The sequence below is a fragment of the Brachyhypopomus gauderio genome, chromosome 1, assembly GCF_052324685.1.
Source record: "Brachyhypopomus gauderio isolate BG-103 chromosome 1, BGAUD_0.2, whole genome shotgun sequence".
Classification (NCBI taxonomy): domain Eukaryota; kingdom Metazoa; phylum Chordata; class Actinopteri; order Gymnotiformes; family Hypopomidae; genus Brachyhypopomus; species Brachyhypopomus gauderio.
The window spans coordinates 35,920,617-35,934,721 of NC_135211.1; the positions used below are offsets into that span (position 1 = coordinate 35,920,617).

General features: G+C 41.6%; 1 protein-coding gene across 1 annotated transcript; it reads right to left on the reverse strand.

Annotated features, from left to right (window-relative positions):
* Positions 1–2,689: 2,689 nt before the first annotated feature.
* On the reverse strand, positions 2,690–10,915 carry chrna9a (cholinergic receptor, nicotinic, alpha 9a). Its single transcript, XM_077022346.1, has 6 exons — positions 10,605–10,915; positions 9,942–10,087; positions 6,884–7,038; positions 6,438–6,621; positions 5,940–6,294; positions 2,690–3,857 (listed from the first exon to the last, which is right to left on the reverse strand). The coding sequence occupies exons 1-6, from the start codon at positions 10,648–10,650 to the stop codon at positions 3,031–3,033; spliced, it is 1,713 nt and encodes a 570-aa protein (XP_076878461.1). The 5' UTR covers positions 10,651–10,915; the 3' UTR covers positions 2,690–3,030.
* Positions 10,916–14,105: the final 3,190 nt, after the last annotated feature.

Sequence of the window (14,105 nt, forward strand, 5' to 3'; positions counted from 1 at the left end):
AAATTGAACATGAATTCATTCCTAGTCAAAAAGAGCATAAAAAATGTGAAAACATTACATATGCATTCTTAACCATGTTATCGAAGCAGATAAAAACTAGATTTGTATGGCGTTCAATGTACAGGGTGATATGGAGCAGTAATAGTGAGCAATAAAGCAATACAAATGACTTTACCTCAGAATCATACCTCAGAAAATATTCAACAGGAATTCTGTGCCTTCCTTCCCTCGACTGGCTGGTGTCATATGATTGGTGTGATTCAGACTACGGCTGGGGACTGGGGACATCTAGCAGCTCATTGTGAAAAAGTAAACAAGAAAGAAAAGCACTAAATTATTATGAAAGGCAAACACATATCTAAAGCTAATACAAAAATGAACAAGAAAAGTGAAAGCTAACAGGAGTTCTTACAGTAGGACACCAGTATTACACCAGTCAACTAAGACATAGATTATATCACTACCACACAATTCCAGCCACATCTTACTATCGATGACTGTGAGTCCGTGACAGAACACCTGGCTGCCATTTCAGTGGGTTGGAGAATGGCCAAGTTACTCAGCACACCCCTGTGTCTCTGACAGGGAGTGCACTGAGGTAGTGCACTGCAATTTCCTTCAGGGTCAATAAAATAAGATCTTAAATGTTACGTTTGGCACGACAAGGCTTAGCAAGGAATATGCAGGACTGTTAAATATAATAACAGCAATCATTAACGGAAATAGTGTGTGCTGAGCAGCTGTTTAACATGGTGAGACCGAGGGTGACCAATGTTTAAGGGGAGTTCATTGAAAATTTGGTGTGTAAAACAGTAAGTAAAGAATAGTAATTCCACTGTTTCACCGTAATTCAACAGGTCAGACACTTTAAAACTAGGCCCTTGAAACCAGGAAAAAAATATGTATATATGTACAATTTTGTCAAGACAATTAAACAGATGAATAAAATGAGTATGGAGCTGTTTATATTTTGGACCAGCATCATTTGTTGGGGGATTTTTTTTAGGTCTCTATGCAATAGAAACCATGTCCAGGTGAAAGGAGTCATCAAAAGGTGAAGCCTTCAGCTTCACATCTTCTTAGTGTTTTTTTTTAGAAGCGACTCCCGGTCATATAGATGGTGGAGAGGTAAAAATGTAAAATAGATACAATAAATAGAATAAAATATAAAGTAAAAATATGGGTGCGACGAGCAGCCGAGAAACACACTGGCGCCATCTTGTTTTTGTAAAAAAAAAAAAAAAAGGACCTTGAGATAGTCATACACGCTTTCATCACTTCACGCCTCGATTATTGTAACTCTCTATATATGGGAGTCTGTCAGTCTTCTTTGGCCCGTTTGCAGCTTGTCCAAAATGCTGCTGCCAGATTACTCACAGGTACAAAAAAACGGGAACATATTACACCTGTCCTGGCCTCGCTACATTGGCTTCCCATTAAATATAGGGTACATTTTAAAGTTTTGCTCTTTGTTTTTAAAGCCCTCCATGGCATGGCACCGGTGTATTTAAGCGACGCGTTGCTCCCAGCCCCAAAGGTCACTTCGGTCTACTGGTAAATCATTATTGAATGTTCCACAGTCTCGTCTGAAACAGAAAGGGGACCGGGCCTTTTCTGTTGCTGCTCCCAGACTGTGGAATTCGTTACCCCTGGATATTAGGTGTATAACAGGAATAAGCGAATTCAAAGCCCACCTTAAAACCTACCTTTTTTCTTTGGCCTATAATGTTAACTAACCTAATAATGTTTTATTTTTCTATTCTTTTTACTATTCAATCTCTTTTAACTTGTTTAATCTGTATTGTATTTTGCTTGTATTTTATCTGCTAATCTGCTGTACAGCACTTTGGTCCGCTGCGGTTTTAAATGTGCTTTATAAATAAATTGAATTGAATTGAATTGAATTGTTTGATAGTGAAGATGTCAGTCCTGAAACTGTACATGAAGTTCTTTCTTTTTGTAACATATACCTGTTTGGAGGTGTTGGATTAGACATTGTGAAACCATGCCAATCTACACCTGTGTACACCTGCAAAGATTTACACATTGTAGATTCCAACTCTCTCAGGAGAGTGTGTAAGTAGTGCGTTTTGACAAGACCATTTTCTGTTTGTATCTTCAGAAGATTACTAGTCTATAATTATTCTCATTATATGGGATGTTTTGTTTATGGCTGTGTTTAAGAATGTGAAGGAGAGTAATTATGCTTTAATCCGTTAATGATACATTATTGATATGTGCGTAGGTTTGGGTGGGCGTGTGTGTATGGACGTAGGGTTATTGATGCATTATTGATGTGTGTGCATGTCAGCTGCATATTGAGTTACTCCTCACGCATGTGGAAACATGCAGTCATTTTAACTATTAAGGGCACTATTTTAACAATTTAAGACGTGGATTATTTCTGAATGAACCGTAAGAAAGAAATAAGAAAGGAGAGAAGAAAGCAAGAGAGTGTGACAAATGGCCTCCAGTAAATAATATTTGATACACTAAACTACCTTACCAACACATAATTATGCAAATGTAAAATTGGTAGAAGAGACAGAACCATATAAAATCATAAAGCCTGTTGATATAAAAGTATTTTATGTAACTTAATTGATAATTAATCTAAAGCATAGGAGTGTATTATCATTAATTAAATACAATTGTTAAAACAACCCAGAGCACAAAACTAATAATTTAACTATTTTATTTCACATTTATAATCCAGCATTTTTTACACCCATTTTATGCACATTTGAAATGTGTTCCAGTGTGTTCATGCAAATGTTTGTGCTTTGTGAGGTTCAGTCTATATTTTTGTCCTGATCTACACTTCATTATTAAAAAGGGTTCAAGGCATCACATTATAGTGATAATGTTATAGATGTAGTGTTGGCTAAATGCTTTAAAGACACAAGGTCAAAAACATTCCAGCACCTTTGTGTGAACAGCCCTTTTCTTTTAAGCTCCTTCAGAGCTGACTGCAGTCATTTTACATAGCATGGTCTCCAGCTGCAATGTCTGGGCCAAAGCCACCTACCCTCAGGATGCTTTGGCCATGATCAAGATGCTCATGAGGAAGACCATGATGAAGAAGACCCACATGAAAAACCTGTCCATCACCTTGGCGACCTTCTTCCACTCCGCCCCTTTGACCTGATGTGACCTTTGCTCGCGGAAGCAGTTGGCGATGTACTCGATGTTGCGCACTACCTTCTGCTGCAGGACACACACGCACGAGCCCTCCGGAGCAGCGGCACCCTCCCCGTATCCGGCCGGCTTGGTGTACCCGTCGTCCTGCTGGTAGCCGCTGGGGTAGTCATCTCCATGCTCGTAGGCGTAGCTGGCAAGCTTCTCGGGGATGGAGAGGTCGCTGTGCCTCAGCTTCTCCTCGCTGGGGTGGACGGCGTTGCCGTCACGGCCGATGTGGTGCTGGTACTTGGGGCGCTGCACTTTCGCTCTCGTCGAGAACGGTGCCTGCACGCCACCCCCCGTTTGGTGCCCGTGAGTGCCGCCATGCTGGTATCCGTTGCCTGGGTGATTGCTGAGGCGATGACAGTCTCGACCGTGGCCATCATACCTGTTAAACTGACGATGGTCATCGTAGAAGTTGTTGTCAAAGTAGCCTTCTTTCTCCAGTCTGGCCAGGGGGTCCTCGCTGAAGGGAGGGGCGTGCTCACTCTGGGGTGTAGTGCAGTTCTCCCCCACCTCATACACAAAGAAGATCTTGGACATGTAGTTGATGATGAGGACTTTAGCCCAGTGGGGCACCGGTTTGGCCTCTGCTCCGCAAAAGTGAATGTTCATGATGAAAATTGTCAGAGAGGTGGAGGCCGTGATCATCGTCATCGTCGCTATGTAGTATTTACCTGTCATACAAGAGCAGCAAATGAACAATGCTTCTTTCTGTACATTAACATAATGAAAAGATGGAAGCTCAAACACCCTCTGGCTTTGATAGAGCACTGTGGCTCAGGTAGAGCACTCTGGTTCTGATAGAGCTCTGAGCATAGAGCGTTGACATGATATGCCACATATATCTATTTAACAGGGCATATCAGTCATAAGGTATTTAACAAGGTATGTCACAGTAATAAATGATAGAATTTATATATTCCTTAAGATTCCATCTCCAATATAATATTCAAGTGTTGGTCATGTTTTACATCTAGCAGACACCTCTTTTTGAACACATCTTGACTTCCTAATCACAGCATTTCCTGTTGACTTTGGGAAAAGCTTAATTATCCCAGAGCTAATTGTTAAATAACCTTGTGTTTTTTTCCATCCCTGTCCTTCAGGAAGTGTCCTGAAACTAAATCTCATAATGACTCATTAGAGTTGTTCTCAATCAATTTGGTTAATTTCTTTGTTCATTCAATCTCCACATCTCCTTGTCACTTGTGCACATCATAATCACATTTCTCATTGTGTTTCACATTTTGCAAATGCTTTTGTACATTTTGCAAATGGTCATGGACAATTGTCTGTTGTTTTTTGCATTATCAATTGCTTATGACATGTTTATCAAAATTCTACGGATTGTCTGTTGAATTGTCTTGCCCTCCAAAACATTTAGTCTTTAGGTAATTGCCAAGGTCATTACATGCAAAAGTGCTGAACATGTCATAATCTCTAAGGCATCATTTTTTTTTGTACATTTTGATAATTTATTCTAATCTTATTCTTAAATCTCTTGATTTAATTACTCACAGGTGAACATTCAGTTACAGTAAGAAAGGGATTTTTTTTAGATCAACCAATGGTCTCAACCATAGGTCAGAGGTGTATCTCATGAACCTTTACTGTAATTGACAAACATTTATAGACGCTAAACACTGCAGTATCACAAAGTCTCATAATGGAAAGACAAGGCCATGTATAGGGTGAACAGCCAATAGGAGAAATAAGACTGTGTGGTGTAGAGGGGGAAGACATTTTTTACATGTAAGTCATGGTCTTACAATGGTTCTTGTAATCAAAAACTTAGCTAGTTTCCATCAGAATATACTTACAGTCTGCACTGACTGTGACTTACAGTTGCACTGACAAAATAAGTATTTTGACTGTCTTCTTCATAGGCAATGGCACACAGACTAGATATTCTGATGGCACTGACAAATAGCTTGATGTAAATATTTGCTTTTGAGGCAAACAAAAAGAATTATGAGTGAAGTATGTGCTTTTGCAGGTATTTCATCGAGTTTTGCTATTTACTGTTTACTGCACTAACTGTTTTGAGAAATGCACTTGTTGTGATGCCAGTGTAAACCATGACGTGAGAAATGTACCAAATTGACTGAGAAAAACTAAATAACAGTTTCTTAACCACCCTGGTTGTTCACTGTTCTGGCCACCAGAGGTCTCTGTGTACAGAGGACTGACTGTTGATATACTTAGTATACTCATCTATTCCCCTTCGACTGTTCTTTAGATTTTTGTGATTTTTGTCTAGATGTCTTGCCTGTCTCTCTTTTTTATTTTTTTACAGATCCTGCTGTATTTTTTTGCTGTATCCTGCCTTTGTCACTGTGTTTCCTATTCAATATGAAACCTGCATATGGATCCTCACAAGTTGCCTGACAAATCTGGACTTGTGTAATCTCATCAAAGACGCGAGTGTCTTAGGAAACTCTGAGTGTACATATGCTGAAATCCTCTCAGTCCTGCCCATCAAAAGCAGTTCAGGTACTTTCGGTCTGATCATGCACCAAAACCACCTTCTTTAACACCACGAGTGGGGAAATACATCATCACGCAGGCACTGAACAGAACTACAGCTCACGCAACTCACGCGACCTTTGCTGCCTCCAGTCTGCACACACAATTATCACAGTACCACTCTCCCCAGTTTGACACTAAACTCCACACAAACCTCCATTCTGTGTGGGAAAAAAAAAACACAAAAAACCCCAAAAGATACTCCACCCTCGCTCCACCCTCAGGCTCACCGATGAGCGGCACGTTTTCGGAGGGCGGCATGCTCTCGGCCACCATCATCTGGAAGACGGTGAGCGCCAGCAGCACGGTCACGCCCAGCGACACCTTCTCGCCGGAGTCGGCGGGCAGGTAGAAGCTGAGGGGGGCGAGGAAGGAGATGAGGAAGCAGGGCAGGAGGAGGTTGTAGATGTAGAAGGAGGAGCGGCGTTTCAGCAGCACCGTGTAGGTGATGTCGGGGTACGGGTCCGCGCAGCAGCCGTACATGATCACGTTACGCACAGCCGGCATGCCGTGGCACTCCCACTCCACGTTCTCCACCAGGTCGGAGAGTTCGCCGCCCTTCAGCCCGCCCATGGTGATGTCCACCTACCGCCCAGGGGGTCATTTTCAATTGTAAATTGTAATTTTCACAATTTTCAAACATGTGAATTAAGATCTGGATATAATGCTGGGTGTGTGCGTTCTTCTACAGATTTCATGGTGTGTTTGCTTCAAATGTTCCATTTCACCTGGTTGCCATTGTAGGTCCAGGACCCAAACGTGAGATTGCACTGCTGGCTGTCAAAGGGGAAGTAGGAGACGTCAACGACGCATGAGCTCTTTGTGATGGCAGGTGCGTCCCACGTGATCTCACCCGTGTACCGTAACACCACGTTAGTATCAGGAGGCCCTGCAGAGTCTTCCTCATCGGCACTGAGTGAAAGACGAGGGGACAGAGGGAAGGGACAGAGAGAGCGAGACAATGACACAGAGACAGACAAAAAGAGGGGCAGAAAGACAAGCTTTTATGCATGTTGTGAGTACTGTTTCCTTGAAATGAAGGCTTCACTGCTACAAAAAGGTGTCTTATGTTATAGTGTATGCCATTTTACTTTTACCATACTGAACAGCGTTGGACCTTAACACATGCGTATGCATCCGAACTGTATTTAGGGTCAGAAGGATAAAGTGTTACTTGTTATAAAGAACAATGTCGGGTCTCCAGACGAGGTTACTGGGGATGCGGATGACCTCCAGGCCATCGTACTCTTCCTTGTCCCAGCGGAGGTAGGCGTCGTGCCACACCTGCCGCACCCACAGGTATGTGGTCAGCACCTGGTTCCTCTCGTCCTGTCAGCAGAGAGCAGAGACATGCGGAGACACTCCGTGAGTGCAGACAACCTAGGATCTTGGAGCTAGAAAGAGATTTTTTCAGTTCATCCATGAACACTCCATCTGGGGCAACGTGCACAGCATACACTCAAACTGACTGAAAATTGGAAACCCAGAATTCACATATACTTTACTTAAATCCAGTAGAAAGACCAAATCAAAGAAATTATTAGTGCCCTCTTCTCATTCTTGATAGCATAGGCTAACTGTAACAATCAAACAATAAAGCACAAAAGTGCCACTCATACATTATACCTTCATTATCGAGAATTTATAAAGTTAGAAATTATAAAGCGCTTTTATTTTGAATGAATCAGATCGGGGTTTTCACTTTAGTAGTGAATCACTACAGGTACAAGAACCTGACCAGAACTAGAACATTTCAGCATATTAGACCAGTCCTATCAGCCCTGCATTGGCTCCCAGTTAAATTCCGTATTGATTTTAAAATTCTATTATTAACATATAAAGCACTGCACGGGCTTGCTCCTGAATACCTCCAGGAACTTATTTCCTACTATGAACCCCCACATCAACTAAGATCACAGGGTGCTGGTCTTTTATTAGTTCCACAAATTAATAAGGTAACAGCAGGTGGAAGAGCCTTTTCTTATAAGGCCCCCCAGCTTTGGAACAACCTCCCAAAATGCATACGGGACTCTGACACAGTCTCAATCTTTAAGTCTAGGTTGAAAACCCACCTATTTGGTTTAGCGTTTGATAATTAATATCCCCCCTTAGATAAAGGTTACAGATCCAGGGGTTCATTCCCAAGCCTATGTTACCTTCTGGTTCTGCATTTTTTAGCTAGGCTGTAATAATTTAACTTAGTGCCGGAGTTGCTGCCACACTCCAGAAATGTTTATAATTTCATCTGTCCTGTATATGTCCTCATACAGAGCTAATTTTCCCTGTTTTATTTTTTCCACATGGCTGCCCGCCTGCTCGAGGAAAAATGAGATGAGGAGACCCAAGCGATTCATCCTGGGCCAGCCACCTACTGCCTGACCGGATAAGCCTACACCATGATAGACATTACTACATCTATTCCTTTTCTTTATTTCTTTCTGTTTAAATTGTTGTTGTTGTCATGGTGACCGATGTCGGCCAGAGGAGGATGGGTTCCCCCCCTGAGTCTTGGTTCCTCTCAAGGTTTCTTCCTCATGCAAAAAAAACTAGGGAGTTTTTCCTTGCCACTGTCGCCCTTGGCTTGCTCACTGGGGGCTAGGACTCGGCACTTGTAAAGCTGCTTTGTGACAACAACTGTTGTAAAAAGCGCTTTATAAATAAAATTTGATTGATTGATTGATTGAGGTACAAGAGAGCACAATGGGGTAAAGTGGAAATTTAAACAATATTCTCTTCAACAGTCAGTATGGCCTTTGGCTACAGTGCTTTTCAGAGATTTACCCTGATACTGTGGAATAGGGTACGCACTGTGTTAGATTCAAGCCCATTAGATTTAATCTGTATCTTACAGAAACCAAACCCAGTTGGTGGAAAGTCCTCAGTCAGGTCAGTAAATTAATATTTTATAGAGTTTGATAAGGGCAGAAACTCACTTTGGAAATTCACTTTAGAGATTTAAATAACAAGGTTCATTACAGGGATCGGAATATATGCTAACGTGGACTGTTAAATGCCACATAAGCACATAAATTAAGCAGCTGTTCTGTTATTTGAAATAGAACCCAAGGCTGAGGTAGTTAGAGAGGCTGGATAACAAGACCAATCAAGTGTCTGATCATACATAGACACACATACAGACGATACACTACAAACACACACTACACATACAAATCTATAGTCTTCTGCCATACTCATATATACTGCACCATACTAACACTCATAAACCCACATTATTTAACTCATCTCTTTGTTCTTATCATCTTAATTTCCTTTCATGCCCAATTAGAAACTGTGCCTTAAAACAGTGTTAGTGCATGTCTCATTTAACATCATCTGTGCCATGACTTTTATAGGTTACAATTAAGTTCACAATGCCTAATTTCAACTGCTGCATCAAATACAGTTATACTCATATTGTGGTTAATTATAAAACTAGGATTGGAGGTATTTATTTTAGACACTAATTTTAACACTAACCTGACGCTTTGATAATACGAAAAAGGTTCCAGGCAGGAACTCTCCTACACGTACAGGGGCAGTTCCTGCCTGGAACTGGGGGCAGTCATGGCCTGGCGGTTAGGGAACTGGACTTGTGACCGGAGGGTCGTGGGTTCGATTCCCAGACAGGCCATGACTGAGGTGCCCTTGAGCAAGGCACCTAACCCCAACTGCTCCCCGGGCGCCGGGCTAGGGCTGCCCACCGCTCTGGGCACGTGTGATCCACAGCCCCTAGTAATCACTAGTGTGTGTGTGTGTGTTCTGACTGCACAGATGGGTTAAAAGCGGAGGACAAATTTCGATTGGGGTGTAAAAATCACAATTGACAAAATATGGAACATTTCACATTTTTCACATTTCACGTACAGGTATTTAATCAGTCAGATAAGCAGTGAAGCAATTTTATATGATAAAGCTAGGACCTTAAAGCTACTGTGGTTTCTGCACTGTAGCCACAAGTGTGTAGCCAATGTACAGTGTACACACACCCACACACCCACACACACACACACACACACACACACACACACACACACACACACACACACACACACACACACAAACACAAACCAAACATGCCCACCACAAGAATGCCAAAACGAGTGGGTGGGTGTGTTGATGACTGACCATGACCTAAATATGAGAAGACATCAGGCCTGTCATGTGGAGAGGGGCCTTCCTCTCCAGGTCAGCTCTCTGCGGTTATCACCTTGGCTCTGTACATGTGTACTCACCATATCTTTGATCTGCGAGAGTGTAATTTGCAGTGTGACGTTGAGGGCCTTGTCCGTGTCTTCCACGGGCCGTAGAGCACTGGAGTAATTCTCCATCAGATCATTCAGTAGCTTCCTAGCGTAGTGACCCTGAGCAGACAGTACACCTGCTCAAAGAGGAGAGAGGGGGGGGGGAGTGTTGATGTGAGAAGCAAACACAGAGAGCCAGAGTCTCTCTTGTACCAGATTACTTAACTTTTTGAATTAAGTGTATTTTTGAGCAAAATCTACTGATACTTTCCATTTAAATGTCTGGAGTCTACATTTTGTATAATCATAAATAAGAAAGAAAGTAAGTGCATGTTAGTGCATGTCAAGAAAGAAAGAAAGAAAGAAAGAAAGTGCATGTTAGTGCATGTCAAGAAAGAAAGAAAGAAAGAAAGTGCATGTTAGTGCATGTCAAGAAAGAAAGAAAGAAAGAAAGTGCATGTTAGTGCATGTCAAGAAAGAAAGAAAGAAAGAAAGAAAGAAAGATAGATAGATAGATAGATAGATAGATGCTCTAATAGCACAGAAACCCACAAATCTTTACAAACACAGTTACAGAGAAAAATACATAGGCTACATCCCTTCTGTACTCTAGATCATCCAGATCATCTTCTAGATCACCCACTCCTCACTTACCACGTAGCCGTATGCTAATGAGAATGGCAAGAACCAAGACCTTCATCTTTGGATAGAGCAGGTAAAAACCAACGCGCCAAACTGCGTGACTCTTCTTAACTGCTCCCTCAGTTGTGGCTACATGTTGTAGTGACAATGAAGAGAGAAAACGGATGAAGAAAAAAAAGCTCTGTACGCAGAGTTAGCGCTAACGAGCGCTGGTTAAAGTGCTGAGGGCCTGAATGTCAATCCCACTGTCTCTGGAACAAGACCTGGGGTATCGCATAGCGCAGGCACCCACGCACACACTCACACACAGAGTAACTGAGGAAACCAGGTGAAACTGTGCACTGCTCCGATGGAGTAGGCTACGTTTGTTTGTCAGGCCTTTTAAAGGATCTCTTGTTGGGAGGGTGTATGTGTGTCCTGTCAGGCTCATGGGGATATCTGATCATACAGAGCACATAGGTCATGGGGTTTTGAGCATTATTGAATTGTAAATGTAGGCGTAAGTAATTCAAACGTAGCTACAAATGTGTGCAAACCACACCTTTATAAAGATTAATGTACACATATATGTCCACGTCATACAGAAAATAACATCTATATTCACATTTTCTGGCTAACGGAGATAAAATTCCAGATTCTGAAAAAGAGCTCTGCCTACAACTAAAAGCTAGGGGGCGATGCTCACATTTAGCACCAAGCATCACATTATACAGTTCACAAATGTTCCTGGAATAAAGTAGTCTGGGCCTTTCCCCATAAAATAAATTCTAATAAAAATTAAAATACTAAATCCTCAGTGGAATCTCAGAGGTTATCTTGCCATATTGATACAACTTTGTAGTTCAACTTAATTGTTTGCTATATATTGTTTTGTATTGTTGATTGTTCTGTGTCAGTTATTTTGAGGTTCTTCAGGTAAAATCGTTTAAACTTCAACCCACCCGTATTTCACAACCCCCTCAAACGCCTACATGTTAGTTACACACACACACACACACAAACACACACAGGATAGCAAGCCTTAAGATAAAGAGATCAGAAGAGTGAGACAGGAAGTGGTTCTTCTCAAGGCATCATGCAATATATCTTTCGCGCTTATTCGCCTCCCCCATCTCTTTTAGCTATGCAGGAAAGGGAGGTTGACTTCTTATATAAGCTGCTTAGCTAAACTACATTTCCCATGATGCACTAATCTAAAACACTTTCATTTACAGTAATGAGTAATGCCATTTTCACTGTGTAAGCAATGTTGCATGAGTTTTTTAAAACATTTCACAGGACTGTTCATATAACTGTTTTCTTACAATAAAATATACCTTATGTTTATGATAAGCTTCTATGGCTAGAGACTGCAGCATAATGACCTTTAGTGTAAGAACCTATATATACGCATTATTTATGCATTTCGAAACTGAGAATAATCATGACTGTATATTTTGACTCAAACATCAGAACACTAGGAAACTCCCTACAAGGATACAGAGAACTAGATGTGTTTGCTCCTTCGTTCATATTTAACCTACCAGTGCGTCTACAGTTTGATTAATGATTTGGTCAGAAATTTTGTTTAAACAGCTATTACACTGATGACTCTTATATTGTATCCATGCATTCTGCATGATAATTACATCATATGCTGCTGGTAAATTTGCTGACCAGTAAAATGGTTACAGACCACGTCTACTTCAAGATGAATTCCCTGTGCAAAATCACTATTTAAGGTACAACCAAGAGCTACAGGAGGTTTGCTTTGACGCCCATCATAGTTTGATCAAAATAAAGCACATACTGTATGAGGTTTCAGTGGTGCATGAAGATAGACCAGCTTCATGGAAGGCAGACGTGAGTCTAGCACTACAGTCCTCAAGTGTCTCTGAGCCTAAGCAGTACACATTTCACATCAGACCACAGCGTATATTTAAAAGATACAAATTAGCTAAACTAAACTGGGTGCATATTCTGCAAAACTGCTCAAAACTGTCTCATTTGCACAAGGTTGCCAAGTACTAATTGCACAATGACACCTTGAGCACAGTGTATCCACCAGCATGTGTGCAAACCTGAACACTCTTAAGAGATAAGGTATGATTACTGATGCCACTGTGCGAGTCTCACAATTATACAATTGTGCAAATTTTTATGCTTTTATGCTTGCGTTTGAGTGGCGTGTGCTTGTTGGTGTGTGTGTGTGAGAGAGAGAGAAAGAGAGAGAGAGAGAGAGAGAGAGAGAGAGCACTGATGCGTCGCGCTGTGCTGCAGGTGTTTCCTGTTGGAGACAGAGAATGCGGTGAGGGGGGGCAGGGCAGAGGTAGACAGGGTTGTGGTGCACTGCGTATCTCTGTGTTTCTGAGACCACAGCAGACGGGGAGCTGACCTCCGCTGGAGAACACTAATAAGGTCACAACCATACCAGCAGAGGAAGTCCCAACCTTCTCACACCCAAAAGCGCACAGGCACCAGGTTCTCTCATTGTGGGTCAGAGTTTTTGTTTCATGTTATTTCTGTCACTGCTTCTGGGCCACATTTTGTCACATCAGAGATCTCGCTGCTGTACAGCTGTTAACGTCCTGACCTATCAGATTACCTTCGCACACATACAAATTTTCTGTGTAATTTCCTTTTTCACATGCTCAGTGCATGTGAAAAGCGCCATACCTAAGACCTAATGGGAATGGGGCTTTGGGAGGAGAGAGAGAGAGCTCTATGACAACAGGGACGGAAAAGCAGCACTTCAGACATGTCTGAAATGTACACACACAGACCACTACAGCCAGGCCCTCCAACAACAGAAGACACGTTGACATGGAGACAGAAGACAGGAGGAGAAAAGTAGGTCCAGGAGGACGAGAATCTTGGCGGCAAAGTCGCTTCTCAGGATCCAGCATGAGTTCAGTTTGTGGTTTGTGACTGAAGTATAAGGAATAGCAGTGTTGTAACTGTTACTACACTCACTGTGTAATGAGGCAGCAACGTATTCATTAAAGGTTTACAACTCGTCCAACGCCTTTTCTTAGATACACGTATACGCTGTTGTCTGCTCAGAAAATCATTCTTAAGAGTCCAAAAATACCCAATACCCTTAAACTGAGGAAGTGACAGAAATAAGAGTCAGTGCTGTAACCTAGAGCCTAGATTGGCAAATGAAGCACAATTATATAATGCCATACAATATACAATATGGCATGATATCATTCATATATATATATATATATATATATATATATATATATATATATATATATATATATATATATATATATATATATAGTGTTAAATGAACAATTAAAATGGTGGTAAACACAGGAGGAAGCCATAGTCCATAGGAAAACAGCTGGGTTTAGTTAATGTGTTGACTCATCTCCTCTAAACCTTTTTTCATTTAGGCCAGTGAGCCATGTGTGTATTTTTTCTGTCATGTGTGAGGCACACATAGCGTGTGGCCGTGTGTGTGTATTGTTTCTGAGTTCTATCATTATGTGTGAGGCACACATAGCGTGTGGCCGTGTATATGTA